This window comes from Hoplias malabaricus, chromosome 12 (genome assembly GCF_029633855.1).
Source record: "Hoplias malabaricus isolate fHopMal1 chromosome 12, fHopMal1.hap1, whole genome shotgun sequence".
In the NCBI taxonomy this organism is placed as follows: Eukaryota; Metazoa; Chordata; class Actinopteri; order Characiformes; family Erythrinidae; genus Hoplias; species Hoplias malabaricus.
Genome location: NC_089811.1, coordinates 36,924,884 through 36,940,264, shown reverse-complemented (window position 1 = coordinate 36,940,264; position 15,381 = coordinate 36,924,884). Strand labels below are relative to the sequence as shown.

General features: G+C 41.1%; 1 protein-coding gene across 6 annotated transcripts in view; it reads right to left on the bottom strand.

Moving 5' to 3' along the window:
• Positions 1-15,381, bottom strand: part of cfap91 (cilia and flagella associated protein 91) — a 34,937-nt gene that overhangs the window by 3,087 nt on the left and 16,469 nt on the right. For 4 of the 6 annotated variants that reach the window (XM_066641164.1, XM_066641165.1, XM_066641162.1 and 1 more), the window contains 9 exons: positions 13,238-13,395; positions 12,467-12,649; positions 11,342-11,475; positions 9,708-9,821; positions 9,291-9,362; positions 7,776-7,922; positions 6,471-6,692; positions 5,690-5,835; positions 368-459 (listed from right to left, as the gene is read on the bottom strand). In XM_066641164.1, the coding sequence (XP_066497261.1) occupies positions 368-459; positions 5,690-5,835; positions 6,471-6,692; positions 7,776-7,922; positions 9,291-9,362; positions 9,708-9,821; positions 11,342-11,475; positions 12,467-12,649; positions 13,238-13,395 (1,268 nt within the window). The remainder of the gene's footprint in view (positions 1-367; positions 460-5,689; positions 5,836-6,470; positions 6,693-7,775; positions 7,923-9,290; positions 9,363-9,707; positions 9,822-11,341; positions 11,476-12,466; positions 12,650-13,237; positions 13,396-15,381) is intronic. The other 2 variants (XM_066641163.1, XM_066641167.1) reach the window with 1 other exon arrangement.

The following is a 15,381-nucleotide window of genomic DNA, read 5'->3' as shown; positions in this document are numbered from 1 at the left end:
CACAGTAATTAACATCAATCTTGAGAAGCTCTACTATCACCAAATCACAACTGTGATGCGACGTGCAAATGTTAAGGTTTTTTGGAAGTAGCACGTTTCTACTGAAAACAGGAATTTGTTCTAGGTGCATGTGTGTGTCTCTGCGTGAGCTCATTCGCTGGAGGTTTTTTAATTCATCTATCGACCTGGATGCATCTTACAGAAGTGCACTGACATTGATATTGGGATGACATTTTGATAAAAAATTTCCGAAGATTTATTATGAGCAATTTTACCACTTTTACAAAAGCTAAACTCTGTGGTGAGATCTCAGAAGATAATCTTGTTTGTTTTGTGTTCAGAAATGTGCTCAGGGCTGCTGACCCACCTCTTTCTCTGACAGTGATCTTGTGCACCTCAGGAATGAGGAAACTGTACACAAGCTCCGCCACAATCTCCTCCGACTGAGCAATGTTCCTTCTGTTCCGTATCGTGTAAAACATGGGCACACACACACACACACACACACACACACACACACACACACACACACACACACACACACACACACACACACACAGACACAGACACAGACACAGACACAGACACAGACACACAGAAGCAGGGAAAGAGAAAAGAAGGAGATAGATCAGACCTCATATTTACCATTTTACATGAGATCTCATCTGTAACCTGTAGATGGCATTTTGTACTGGGCACACAGAGTTTAGAGTGTCGCACCAGTTCCCTTTGTGATAGAAAAAACAATTAACAATAAAGAAATTATGCATTAATATTGTTAATGTCCACATTCTTGAACAAATAAAAACAGAAATGGTACAGGTCTTCTCAGCTTTGCACCAAACATGGGAGAACTGTAATTCTGCAGTTCCTAATTTAATATGATATCGTCTGAACGATTCATAAACTACAGTTTTAAAATGAACTTTCTCATGAAAAATTAGAGAAGGGAAGAAGCCTTTGCTTTAGTAGTGTATTTTATTTTTTTTTTCTTTGGTACATTATATAGTTATAAGGCACTATAACCAAAATATATCATTATGAGATATGGGGCGGCACGGTGGCGCAGCAGGTAGTGGTTTCTGGGCAAATTCTGATAGTGAAGGATAGTTTATTATTGACTTCTCACATCAAAGTAAGAATAAAATATATTTTTTATTCTTTTTTAGGCCAAATAAAAGGATACCAATTGTCATCTTTTGTTAAAACACTGAACCTGACAAACACTGAACCCGACAAACACTGAACCCGACAAACACTGAACCCGACCAACACTGAACCTGACCAACACTGAACCTGACCAACACTGGACCTGACAAACACCGGACCTGACAAACACCGGACCTGACAAACACCGAACCTGACCAACACCGAACCTGACCAACACCGAACCTGACCAACACCGAACCTGACCAACACCGAACCTGACCAACACTGAATCTGACAAACACTGAACCTGACCAACACCGAACCTGACCAACACCGAACCTGACCAACACCGAACCTGACCAACACCGAACCTGACCAATACTGAACCTGACCAACACTGAATCTGACAAACACTGAACCTGACCAACACCGAACCTGACCAACACCGAACCTGACCAATACTGAACCTGACCAACACTGAATCTGAAAAACACTGAACCTGACCAACACCGAACCTGACCAATACTGAACCTGACAAACACTGGACCTGACCAATACTGAACCTGACCAACACTGAACCTGACCAACACTGAACCTGACCAACACTGAACCTGACCAACACCGAACCTGACCAACACCGAACCTGACAAACACTGGACCTGACCAATACTGAACCTGACCAACACTGAACCTGACCAACACTGAACCTGACCAACACCGAACCTGACCAACACCGAACCTGACCAATACTGAACCTGACCAACACTGAATCTGACAAACACTGAACCTGACCAACACCGAACCTGACCAACACTGAACCTGACCAACACCGAACCTGACCAATACTGAACCTGACAAACACTGAACCTGACAAACACTGGACCTGACCAACACTGGACCTGACCAATACTGAACCTGACCAACACTGAACCTGACCAACACTGAACCTGACCAACACCGAACCTGACCAACACTGAACCTGACCAACACCGAACCTGACCAACACCGAACCTGACCAATACTGAACCTGACCAACACTGAATCTGACAAACACTGAAACTGACCAACACCGAACCTGACCAACACTGAACCTGACCAACACCGAACCTGACCAATACTGAACCTGACAAACACTGGACCTGACCAACACTGGACCTGACCAACACTGAACCTGACCAACACTGAACCTGACCAACACTGAACCTGACCAACACTGAACCTGAGCAACACTGAACCTGACCAACACCGAACCTGACCAACACTGAACCTGACCAACACCGAACCTGACCAACACCGAACCTGACAAACACTGGACCTGACCAATACTGAACCTGACCAACACTGAACCTGACCAACACCGAACCTGACCAACACCGAACCTGACCAATACTGAACCTGACCAACACTGAATCTGACAAACACTGAACCTGACCAACACCGAACCTGACCAACACTGAACCTGACCAACACTGAACCTGACCAACACCGAACCTGACCAACACTGGACCTGACCAACACTGAACCTGACCAACACTGAACCTGACCAACACTGAACCTGACCAACACCGAACCTGACCAACACCGAACCTGACCAACACCGAACCTGACCAATACTGAACCTGACCAACACTGAACCTGACAAACACTGAACCTGACAAACACCGAACCTGACCAACACCGAACCTGACCAACACCGAACCTGACCAACACCGAACCTGACCAATACTGAACCTGACCAACACTGAACCTGACCAACACTGAACCTGACCAACACTGAACCTGAGCAACACTGAACCTGACCAACACCGAACCTGACCAACACTGGACCTGACCAACACTGAACCTGAGCAACACTGAACCTGACCAACACTGAACCTGACCAACACTGAACCTGAGCAACACTGAACCTGACCAACACTGAACCTGAGCAACACTGAACCTGAGCAACAGTGACTAAAGCATGAAATGTGCAAAACAGAGGTGTGATCTGGTATTGCACTGAAAGTGAGAATGAATGAGCAGGAATGCTTTTTTATATAAATCCTGTGGCTATTTAAACACATTCTTACAAATTTAAAGTGGGATCAAAAATCCACTAGAAAAAAATCTTCTGCATGACGCATAATTAAGTGTTTTCATATTTTAATTTTCTATGTATTTCTTTACACATAATATTATCATCATAAGAACACCAATGCAAAGAACATCTGAAATATTCACTTGGATTTGTGAAATTCTTAGTATTTGGCAGGTCTCCAATTTAAATTTGACAGAATAAAAATATCATGTCTCATTACAAAAGCCTCAGCATGGTCAATGTCAAAACCTTGCTTAGGAATTATACAAAATCCTTTTATTATTAAATAAATAAATAAATAATAGCTACTCTTCAGTTTGGTCTCCAAATTTAGAATCCCACACTATGTGTTATATGTAAAAAAATAATCATATTTCTGTTAAACTGTTATATAATATCACTACAAATACCTAATATACTGAAATGCACTGGTGAATGAATCTCAAATGACTGGGCTGCATTACACTGATCAACGTACTTTAGTTGAATTACATGAATCCATTTATTTACTGAAATATAAATGAACAAACATGTCGTGGAACTATTATTGGTCACGATCCTCACAGTTCAGTCTTGGATAGATAAATGAAATATTGTGTTTTACTAATGCACAATGTGTTATAGAGTGTCATTAAATATCTTTGGCTCTATACAACTAGCTGTTATCGCTAGAATGAAACATAAGCATCTTGTCTTAAATACCCTTAATACCCTTCACTATTTATTGTGCAGGTTCAGTGTAATGTACGTCTTCGCATAACTGTGCACTTGAAAGAGGCTTAACATTTCAGGGACAGTAAGTTTTGTCTGCATTTGATGCCTAATTTCACTCATTTTCTGTTAAGGACACATTTCACCTGTTCTGCATTTTACTGATTTGGAAGTATTTCTATAAAGTATCCTATCAAGGGATCTTATACTGTATGTTTTCAGAAATCACTCAAGTCACTCAAGCATGTGCATTGTTACCATATTTGTTCAACCCATACACTGAACATATAACTAAAGAAACAGGACTAGAGAAAGATGGTTGAGGATTAAAAATGGGCAGAAAACACATTACAATTCACTCACTCACTTCAATTCACACAGCACTCACTGCAGAAAAACCTGCAAATCCTTCTTAGAAAATGTAAATAAGAGAAGGAACAGAGGGGACTTCAGTGTAATAAGAAAGAACACCAACTTTATCACTGATGGAGAGGACAGTGATAGTAGTGGACAGTGTTTGCCTGCTTGTAGCAGGACAACTGGATCCTTGACCAAAATGAAGCCTCACCTTTCACCACAGCTCAGACAACCACAGTGAAACTCAACTATTTTGGTCACATTTTGAGAAGAACCAGTTAATTGAAAGACAGCCGTGCCTGGGAGAGTTGAAGGTAAAAGAGGATGAGAACAGCCAGAAACCAAATAGATGCATACAATCAAAGAAATAATAAGAGCCATGAAGAAGCCTGAATTCCCAAATAGAAGCCAGGATTTTCTAGAGAAACACTGTCCATATATTCACCAGGAGACAGAATCGTCTTGATGGCACTTACATTAATAAAAATAATACAGAGATATAATGATGCTTTTGTAGCTCAGTTGGTTTTCTTTGAAATGTTTTCAATGGCCAATATATGTTTTTTTCCTCTGTTTATTTTCAGTGATGCATCATCTCTGAAGTTTTCTAATGTTTATTCTGCTTAAGACTATATTTTTAAATTAAACACTTTAAATAAAACATCCAGTATTAATATATACATATATAATCATGATATATATTATAATATGATACATTCATTCATTGTCTGTAACCCTTAACCAGTTCAGGGCGGTGGTGAGTCCGAACCCACGCAGACACAAAGAGAACACACCACACTCCTCACAGACAGTCACCCGAAGGAAACCCACGCAGACACAGGGAGAACACACCACACTCCTCACAGACAGTCACCCGAAGGAAAACCCACACAGACACACGGAGAACACACCACACTCCACACAGACAGTCACCCGAAGGAATCCCACGCAGACACAGGGAGAATACACCACACTCCTCACAGACAGTCACCTGGAGGAAACCCACGCAGACACAGAAAGAACACACCACACTCCTCACAGACAGTCACCCGGAGGAAACCCACGCAGACACAGAGAGAACACACCACACTCCTCACAGACAGTCACCCGGAGCGGGACTCAAACCCACAACCTCCAGGACCCTGGAGCTGTGACAGAGACACTACCTGCTGTACCACCATTCACGACATACTTAAATATAAATAAATAATACACCCCTTTAACCTGTTTATAACTGGATTAGCACATGGAGGTCAGGTCTGAATTATTATATTCTTGTATATGTTGTGTAATATGTTGTGTAGTTTTGAGTGAGGAATTAAAGAGAGGGTCCACATATTCATTTAAAGGATTAATTGTAGCTGTAAGAGATTGTGAGATTGAGGGGTCACATACGTCTCCATGTCATAGGTGATGTCATTCAGTTCCTGGGCCATGCGATGGATCTCCTCTCTGGCCTGGGCCTCTGCCGTTCGCTCAGTGGTGCCCAAGATGATGTCCTCCAAATACAGATCCACTGTGGCCTGGTGCACCTTTATCACCTGAGACGGAGCACACATTTACTTATTTTATTTTTCGCTTTAAATTGTCTTGCTCTTTCTCTCTGTTTCTCCCTGTCTCTCATTTCTTTCTCTGTCATGTGCAGAATACAAAATACATAACTAATTGAGGTGTGGGCCTGGGATTGAGATTCTCAGTCAAGTCATGGGTTTGTGTCAGGTTAGTACTTCTGCATTTGTATTCCTTCACACACACACACACACACACACACACACACACACACACACACACACACACACAAACTTGAATCCGTAGGGCACCAATTAGTGCAGATGATCCAGTTTGCAATGATAATTATTAATCACATGATCCATATTTCATATACTGATTATTAGCCCTGAGTCCACATTTTTGACTCACTTTTGACGGTGAATGTAACTAATAACAAAGACCCACCCAGGACAAGAACATTTAATCATTGCTTTTGTGGAAAGCAAGGCAGTCCCTCCAGGCAATCACATGGTTTGATTCATTCAAAAGCACATGGATTTTACCATCAGCTGTGATTAGACCAATAAAATTTGACCCATGTATCAATACACATTACTGAGGCACAAGTATATATTACTACAGACAAAGGGAGAGAGGGTGACTAGGAGAAAAGAATAATTTGAACCTGTCTAAAAATTTCATCCTCCTCTCTCCGCCTTCTTTCTTCCACCTGTCTCCGCCCACTTTCCTCTGCTTCACGAAGACGGCGGTCCCTCTCTGCCAATAGCGTGAAGGCATGGATCCGCCTCTCCTCCTGCAGCCGAACCAATTCTTTGGCCAGGAAATCGAGCATGTCCACCAGCACTGCACCTGAGAGACCGGCTACATAACCCTCTATCTGAGAACTCTGAATGACACAGAGAGAGAGAGAGAGAGAGAGAGAGAGAGAGAGAGAGAGAGAGACAGAGAGAGAGAGAGAGTGAGAGAGAGAGAGAGAGAGAGAGAGTGAGAGAGAGAGAGAGAGAGAGAGAGAGAGACAGAGAGAAAGAGAGGGAGAGACAGAGAGAGAGACAGAAAGAGAGAGAGAGAGAGAGAGAGAGAGAGAGAGGGAAAGAGAAAGAGAGACAGAGAGAGAGAGAGAGAGAGAGAGAGAAAGAGAGAGAGAGACAGAGAGAGAGAGAAAACACAGAGTGTCTTTTATGGTGTCTCTTAGAGCTACTGGTGACCATGTGAAAACTGCCTCGAGGTCATTAGAGATTTAGCACATGTGTGCTAGCCTGCTGTTGTTAGCCACAGGTTTGTGCTTTGCCTAAATCTTGCAGCCATAAATTTGGTTGAACTGAATGAGCCAGTACACTGTCCAGCACTACATCGATTTTTACACAGTGCTCTGGCCTCGCAGGTCTCGCTCATCCACCAAATGCATTAAATTATAAAAACTAAAGGTAGGGGACTATATTCTCAGTTACTGATCAGTGATGAGCTGAGTAATAGGTTGTTAACCCCTTATTTGATACAGTAATATTAGCAAACTGATACAGGAACAGCATATATAATGACAGGAGAGCATTGCAGTGGCAGTTTTTTTATTACTGTTTTTTCAAGTTTTTCAATTCATATTTTCTTTAATGGCTGAAAGGTAAACTGCTTGAACTATGGGCTTTAAGCAACAGGAAATACCTACAGTCTGTAACTAAACAGGTACACAGTGGACCTAAAGAACATGGAATTTGTGAAGTATTTAATGAATGAGTGGAAAATGAAGCAGATGTTGAGTGAACACATTCTGCAACAAGAAAACAATCAAGCACAGCATTAACAGCTTTATAGAAAGTGACAGTTTAGCAGAAAAAAAAGTGGATCAGAAGTCAGTTATGAAAATCAGATAACGTACGTCCTTCCCGCTGAGCCAGTCTCAGCTTTGTGTGACAGCTGAACGCTACGGCTAACTGAGAGGGGGTATGTTTATGAAATGTGAAGGGCAGCTTACCATGCATTTGTGGAGCTCTCTTTGATGCTGCAGGGCCTGTGTGACCTGTTTACCTGCTGTCTGCTGCTTCTGCTCATGCTGCTGCAGGGCATGGGTGGTGCGCAGCTCCTGGATCAGCTCCAACCGCTTCTCCTTTCCCTCCAGCATCTGTGCAGCACCACAGTACACCAATTACTACCTTTCTCCGAAGTGGCGCCAATTATAAACTCACACAAGCCATGGGACAGCAGTCTCTCAGGGATACAGACACTTGAGGGACACATGCACACTGTAGAAAAATCATTAAGAATCTGTAACTTATTCTTTTTTTTATATATATTGCAGTGGAATAGGGTGCAAATCCCAATAATGAAATCTCAACCCACTGACAGCTCTTCTGAGAGAGTAGAAACCTGAGAAAGTCATATGCAAAGAAGTGTCCAGGTCAGATTTCATGTTTTGTTGAATTTCTCTGTGATCATTTCTTAATGCATTATTTAAATGCAAATTATGCATTTACATTTATGGCTGTTGGCAGAAAATCTTATCCAGAGAAATTTACAGTTTTTATATCATGTTTCAGATGTAGGGGCTAATGTAGCTTTAGAAGATCTGCCCAAAGGAATTTGCCACTCTTCTAGTCTAGAATGAAAAAGCCAGTGCTGTTACTCACAAATCATTTGGTTTAGCTTCGCCTTATCAAACACTAAACTGCATTTTAGTGCGCAATTAAAATGCATGGCTGATATTATCAAAGGGCGGCACGGTGGCGCAGCAGGTAGTGTCGCAGTCACACAGCTCCAGGGACCTGGAGGTTGTGGGTTCAATTCCCGCTCTGGGTGACTGTCTGTGAGGAGTGTGGTGTGTTCTCCCTGTGTCCGCGTGGGTTTCCTCCGGGTGACTGTCTGTGAGGAGTGTGGTGTGTTCTCCCTGTGTCTGTGTGGGTTTCCTCCGGGTGACTGTCTGTGAGGAGTGTGGTGTGTTCTCCCTGTGTCTGCGTGGGTTTCCTCCGGGTGCTCCGGTTTCCTCCCACAGTCCAAAAACACATGTTGGTAGGTGGATTGGCGACTCAAAAAAGTGTCCGTAGGTCTGAGTATGTGAGTGAATGTGTGTGTCTGTGTTGCCCTGTGAAGGCCTGGTGCCCCCTCCAGGGTGTATTCCCGCCTTGCGCCCAATGATTCCAGGTAGGCTCTGGACCCACCGCGACCCTGAACTGGATAAGGGTTACAGATAATGAATGAATGAATGAATGATATTATCAAATATGAATAAAACCCAAAGTCATTCATTCTGTAATGACTTAAAATATGTATTTTTCCCATGTAATTTACATTAACCAAATAGATAAATAATAAGAGAAAATAATATTAATAATAAAAAAATCTGGGCTGTAATCTTTGTTCAAGAAACCTGCACTAAATGTTTCAGAAAACTCTCATTTTGAATTGTTTTCCATTTTGAATTTGTTTATACCCTCAAAATCAACAAAACATATCATATAACCAGGAATATTCAAACATTCTACTTCCTGTGTACCTGATTCTGTACAGATCTGCCCCGGAGAAGCTTTTGGAGATAAATCACAGCATGGTCCTTCTCCTCTTCTCCCTGCAGTACGTGCAGTAATCTCAATTAACTCACTGACTCACACAGTACCATCCTGAATCCGTACATAATCTCAGAATAACACCATTACTCACACCTGATAAAAATGGTATAAATAACATATGCCATATGAACATTTGCTAGGAAAAACATTTTTTAAAATTATTATTGCTTTAGACGAATAACAGTGTGATTCCTGCTAGTGATTGCGACAGCCTTGAAATACCAGTGGCTTGTTTTAACATGTACATTACAGTTATGTCCTCATAGACAGGCCCAGGAAAAGCCTGGTACACTACAAAGCAGAGAACGTGAGAGAATGTGTTTACAGCACAGAGCGTACAGTACCTCAGGAGGTACGTCAACCACAGGTGTGGGGGGACGAGGTACCGGTTTTTCTATCTTATAAAGGAAGCGCAGCGGCCTTTTCTCTTCAGCACTGACTTTTTTATCTTTCAAAGCCTGTGACAGATAAGCAGGATTATATCAGGGCCAATGATCATCTTGCATTTTCCTGTGTCCATATATAATTACCTTAAAAATAATTACATTTTTCATAATTTACATCACATCAATACATTTTCAGTGCAAAATTAAAATCAAAATCATATAGCAATATTAAATAAAGTGATTGAAAAAACATCTTAGTTACACAGACCCTTAATGGGGCAGGGGTTGTTGTTTTGTGTGTTTGGGGGTGTGTATGTGCATGTGAGAGAGAGAGAGAGAGAGAGAGAGAGAGAGAGAGAGAGAGAGAGAGAGAGAGAGAGAGAGAGAGAAAGTATGTGTGTATGTGTGTGTGAGAGAGAGAGAGATAGAGAGAGAGACAGTAAGAGAGAGAGTGAGAGAGAGTGTGTGTGTATGTGTGTGAGAGAGAGAGAGTGTGTGTGTGTGCATGAGAGAGAGATAGATAGAGAGAGAAAGTGTGTGTATTGTGTATGTGTGAGAGAGAAAGTGTGTGTGTGTGTGTGAGAGAGAGAGAGAGAGAGAGAGAAAGTGTGTGTGTATTGTGTACGTGTGTGAGAGAGAAAGTGTATGTGTATGTGTGTGAGAGAGAGAGAGAGAGAGAGAAAGAGTGTGTATGTGTGTGTGTGTGTGTGTGAGAGAGAGAGAGAAAGTGTGTGTATGTGTGTGTGTGTGTGTGAGAGAGAGAGAGAGAGAGAGAGAGAGAGAAAGTGTGTGTGTATTGTGTGTGTGAGAGAGAGAAAGTGTGTGTGTATGTGTGTGTGTGTGTGAGAGAGAGAGAGAGAGAGAGAGAGAAAGTGTGTGTGTGTGTGTGTGTGAGAGAGAGAGAGAGAGAGAGAGAGAGAGAGAGAAAGTGTGTGTGTGTGTGTGTGTGTGAGAGAGAGAGAGAGAGAGAGAGAGAGAGAGAGAGAGAGAGAGAGAGAGAGAGAGAGAGAGAAAGTGAGAGTGTGTGTGTCTGGTTTGTGACAGTTGGGCAGAGCATCATGCACCATGGAGAAACTTGTGTGATCACACATAAGGCTTTAAATAAACAGATTGGTTTTGAGACAAGGCCATTCTGCCAGTGAGTGTCTTTTATTGCCCTAATGAGGGAATAGGAAACAAAGGAACAAGGCAGTATTTGGGCTTGGTGTTTGATGATGATGAGTGGCAGAGCCTCATCCACTGACACACAAGTCTCTCAGAATGTGAAAAACTGCCAATCATCACACACCAGGCACACACACACACACACACACACACAAACAACCCAAACACACAAAGCAATGTTCCTCACCCACTTAGCACACAACAACACACAATACCTCAAAGCTATGAATGGGGTGTGATGCAGTGCATGCTGGGAGCTACCCTGTTCATTCCCAGCCCTGTCCAGATTCCAGCGCTGCTACATTATGCTAAATACACATATTACAGTGTTCTTTATATGGATATTATACTGCACTGTAACACATCGCACTCCCCCCTCTCTTGTGAAAGCCTGATTAAGGAAGGACGCACTCTGTGTGATTTCTTACCTGATGAGTCCTCATCAGCTCCATCTCTCTGCGATCTGAGCGTTTGATGAATCCTTTGCTCTCTTTTGGTCTCGGGGCTTTGATTCTTGGCTCTGTGACAGATGCTGGGAGATCTGCCTCCAGCTCCAGTAAACCTTAGACACAGCATGTGACACACTGAGCTTTCTCCAAACCCAATGAGGTCTTAATTTTTAGATTTTCTGTTTATCATAACCTCCCATCTCCCATCTCAAAATCATTTCATCCTGATTTGTCATTAGCTGTTTTCAATCCACACATTTTTAGAACCTTCAAAACCTGGGATCAGAGGTAGCACAAATTTAAAACAACAGTAAAAATCCTCACTGGGATTTTATTCTAATTTCCTGGTTTCTCTAATCATGTCAGACCAGCTTCAGAGGTGTCGGGGCTGTTGGAAAAAAATTTACACTAAAAAATTAGTCAGTGTTAATTCTGCTGGTTTTGCCCTCTTTAACTTATCTTTACACTCTCACATAAACATGGGTCCAGTGTTGAGACTGGAGAGACTCAGACGGTGGGACAACCCTCTGCTATCTACAGGAAATACAGCACAAAATCAGAACCTCTTGTCTTATCCTACAATTACAGATTAAGGCAGCTCTGGGTTGTTTTGTTTCACAGGTTGTGGGTTGGAAGGAGCTCCAGATGCCTACATCAACGTGCTAACACACTGGAAATATATATTTTTTCATAATATGTCCTGTTTCAGAAAAGATTCAAAACCGAGGTAGTCACAAACTGATATAAAGAGATGCTAATTGCTGACATTCTACTAACAGTGGGGGAGGCCAATCTAACATGTTTTCAACTAGACATTTCATGCAAATGATCACAGGTGCAACTCTTTAATTAATACACAGTACACAACCTCTGCTCAGATAATGCCTTCTTCTGCCAGGGATTATATATATATATATAATATATTCACTCCCCGCCACTTTTACTGGGTGTGTTCAATGTGTTTGTTCCAGAAGAGTATGATCAGACAGACTTCATAAAGCTGCACTTGCTGCAGTGTTTATAGACATTATTCAGGTTTGGATGAAAATGTGAGGCTTGGTTAAAGCTCTAACGTTGACATACACTGATACACTCGAGTCTGACCTTGATACGTGTTGAGGAAGCGGTTATTGACCACGTAGCGCTCAGAATCTTGGTCAGGGTAGACACCACGGCGAGAGAGAGGGGCGTACGTCTGTGAGGCATAGTTTGAGTAGTCATTAATAATGTCCCTCCTTTCCAGTTTCCCCTCCACATTCTTTCTCTTCTCTGTGAGTTTCCGGAGAGCTGAGAGAGGCAGAAACAAACCAATAAAACCAATGAAAGTCACATAATACATACTCTAATACATATATTTCAGCAGTAAAGAGAGAACAAAGTATTCCATCAGGTTTTCAACAATGTGCACAATTATATAAATAAAGAAAAATATTCAGAGTGGTTTAATGTAAAGTGTTATTCTTGTCTGAAATTGTAATTAGAGGAACTAGACGTCTGGTTAAGATTACTTTAATACTCAGTGCAGATGAGAGGATTAGGGCATTCAGTTTGCACAGTGCTAATTGGTAGAATTAAGCAATAATTACTTAATAGCCACATTAGCAGTGAAGCTCCAGAGCAGAAGTAAAAACCTTTGGACATCAAAACAGTTATTGTCTTGACTTTATGTAACTTAGAGAGGTTTTTTTTTGTTTAAACTATTGCTTTAATTCTTTTAACGTAAGATCATTCTTAAGAAATCTGTTTAAACAATAATAGAGACACTGAAAAGATTAACAGATTTACTGTTAAATTCCCCCTTGTACAGTAAGTATAATGAATTAAGGCATTCATTAATGAGAGGTTATTGGGGTCGTTAAATCTTTGTGATCTTACAAAGGACATAGTTCTTGCGGATCTTCAGGAGGAGAGCCTCCATCTGTCTGTGCTTCTGGGAGAAGCGTTTGTCCAGCTGCTGAACGGTAGCCTCCTCCTGCTGAGCCTCCCTCTGCCGCAAGAGCTGCATCAGCAGAGCCAGACGAGTCTCCTGCAGCCTGAAGTACTCACACATACAAGTCAATAAGCAGACTTAAGGGCACACACAGCTGCAAATACATATGTTGCCATAGACGAATTTGCATACACACCCACACACAGCCTCACGTGAATATCAGACTGAATATCTTGCCAGTTACACATTCAGAAATGCAAAACAAGTGGAAAAGCTTGTTTTTAAACAAAGGTCCATCCTTTTTAAAACTCATGCACTAATGCCTTTAGTCAGTGTTTAATAACAACAACACAACAAAACACAACACATAGACAAACAGAACTGAATTAAGACGTGAAACACCTCACAGAACGACGTAGAAATTCAATCTCTCACAGACATTCGCACTCATATGACTACTACACTGCACCACAAGGGCCCTATTTCACATGCTCATTCAAATTTAGGAACGGCTTCATAACGAGTTTCTGTCCAGCACTTTGTGTCGTTATTCCTCTGGTAATAATAATAATGTTGTAATCAGCAGATTCACCTATTCATACAGAGCACAGAAAAAAAAAACTGAAAAAAAACCCCATAGATTTTTAACATAGTGGAAACTTGACATGACGTGAATTCCGATATATTTTTGTCTTAAAACTCTGAAAGCCGCTGGAAGAGAAAGAAGAACTTGATTCACTGGTAGGAACCATGATGTATTTATCACACTTTTTAACACACGCTTTACTTTAATCATGACACACATTGAATTCACCCAATCTACAGAACAACGAGACCATTTTGGACTTGATTTGAAAGATACTGTTAATATATGTGTGTTTGTTCTCAAAATTTGACATACCTATACCATCTGTAAAAATTGGGCTCGATTTTAAAAAGCCTTTAATGTAGATTACAGTTTGGACGTCCATGACGTACATTAGTTTACATTTACTGCCTCTGGCAGACAACCTTTTCCAGAGCAACCTAGCATTAGGAATCTTGTCCAAGGGTTCATATGAGCATGATGCGCTGCCCAAGATGAGAACTGAATCCTACTTAGACACTTACTCAAATAAATTTTGTCATGTGGTTTCTGACATTGTAAAATTAGATTTTTAATAATAGCAAAAGTGTTGTATACGTAAACCTGCATTATGTTCAATCTATTGTGCATGTTTATATATAACAATCATATATTTCAAAACAAAAGCACAAAAGGATTAAATAACTTTGCATGATTTGACACGTGTTTGAATTTGCCTTTGCCCAATGCTAAATAATACGACAGAGTTTTAGGGCCATGGTGTTGAAAAAAAAAAAGTCAGAATTCTGAGAAAAATCTCTGAATAATTCTGAGAAAAATCTCAGAATAGTTGAGTAAAAAAGGTCTGTATAATTCCGGGAATATAGTCAGAATATTTAGAGAAACACTGTTTTGGGTTATTATTTTCTATAAAATATAGACAGACACCAGATGTGAAAGAAGCAGTCAGTGAAGTGAGCAGAATTATTTATTAAATGCATATACACGACATAACGACTAAACCCCGTCAGTGCAGCCCCTGACTGCGATGCATAAGGCTTTAGTTTACTCTACGAGTCAGAGCCGTACCACGTGACTCACTCTGGTCCATCATTTTCGTGATCATTAATTGTATCCTGTAAAGCTACATGCCCTCTTCTGAATAAACAGGTTCATGCACTGATTCAGCGTTTAAAACGAACTAAAATCTATATCATAGTATAACTTAGGGCACACGCTGCCTTCCTCAGTTACACTGTGTCTGCCCCATTACACATGCAGCCAATTATTCCGAGATTATTCTCAGAATTATTCCGAGATTATTCTCAGAATTCTGACTTTATTCTCAGAATAGTAGTGTTATATTTTTCAATGGCGTGGCCCTGTGCTCTGCCCAAATGACAAAATTAAACATAAAAAATGTAAATTACAAAATTTGCCATTTAGGATAAATGCCTAAGATAGCTTTTGGTTTAAGAGCTTATAAATATGTGTGTGTGTGTGCGTGTTTGTTTGTGTGTGTGT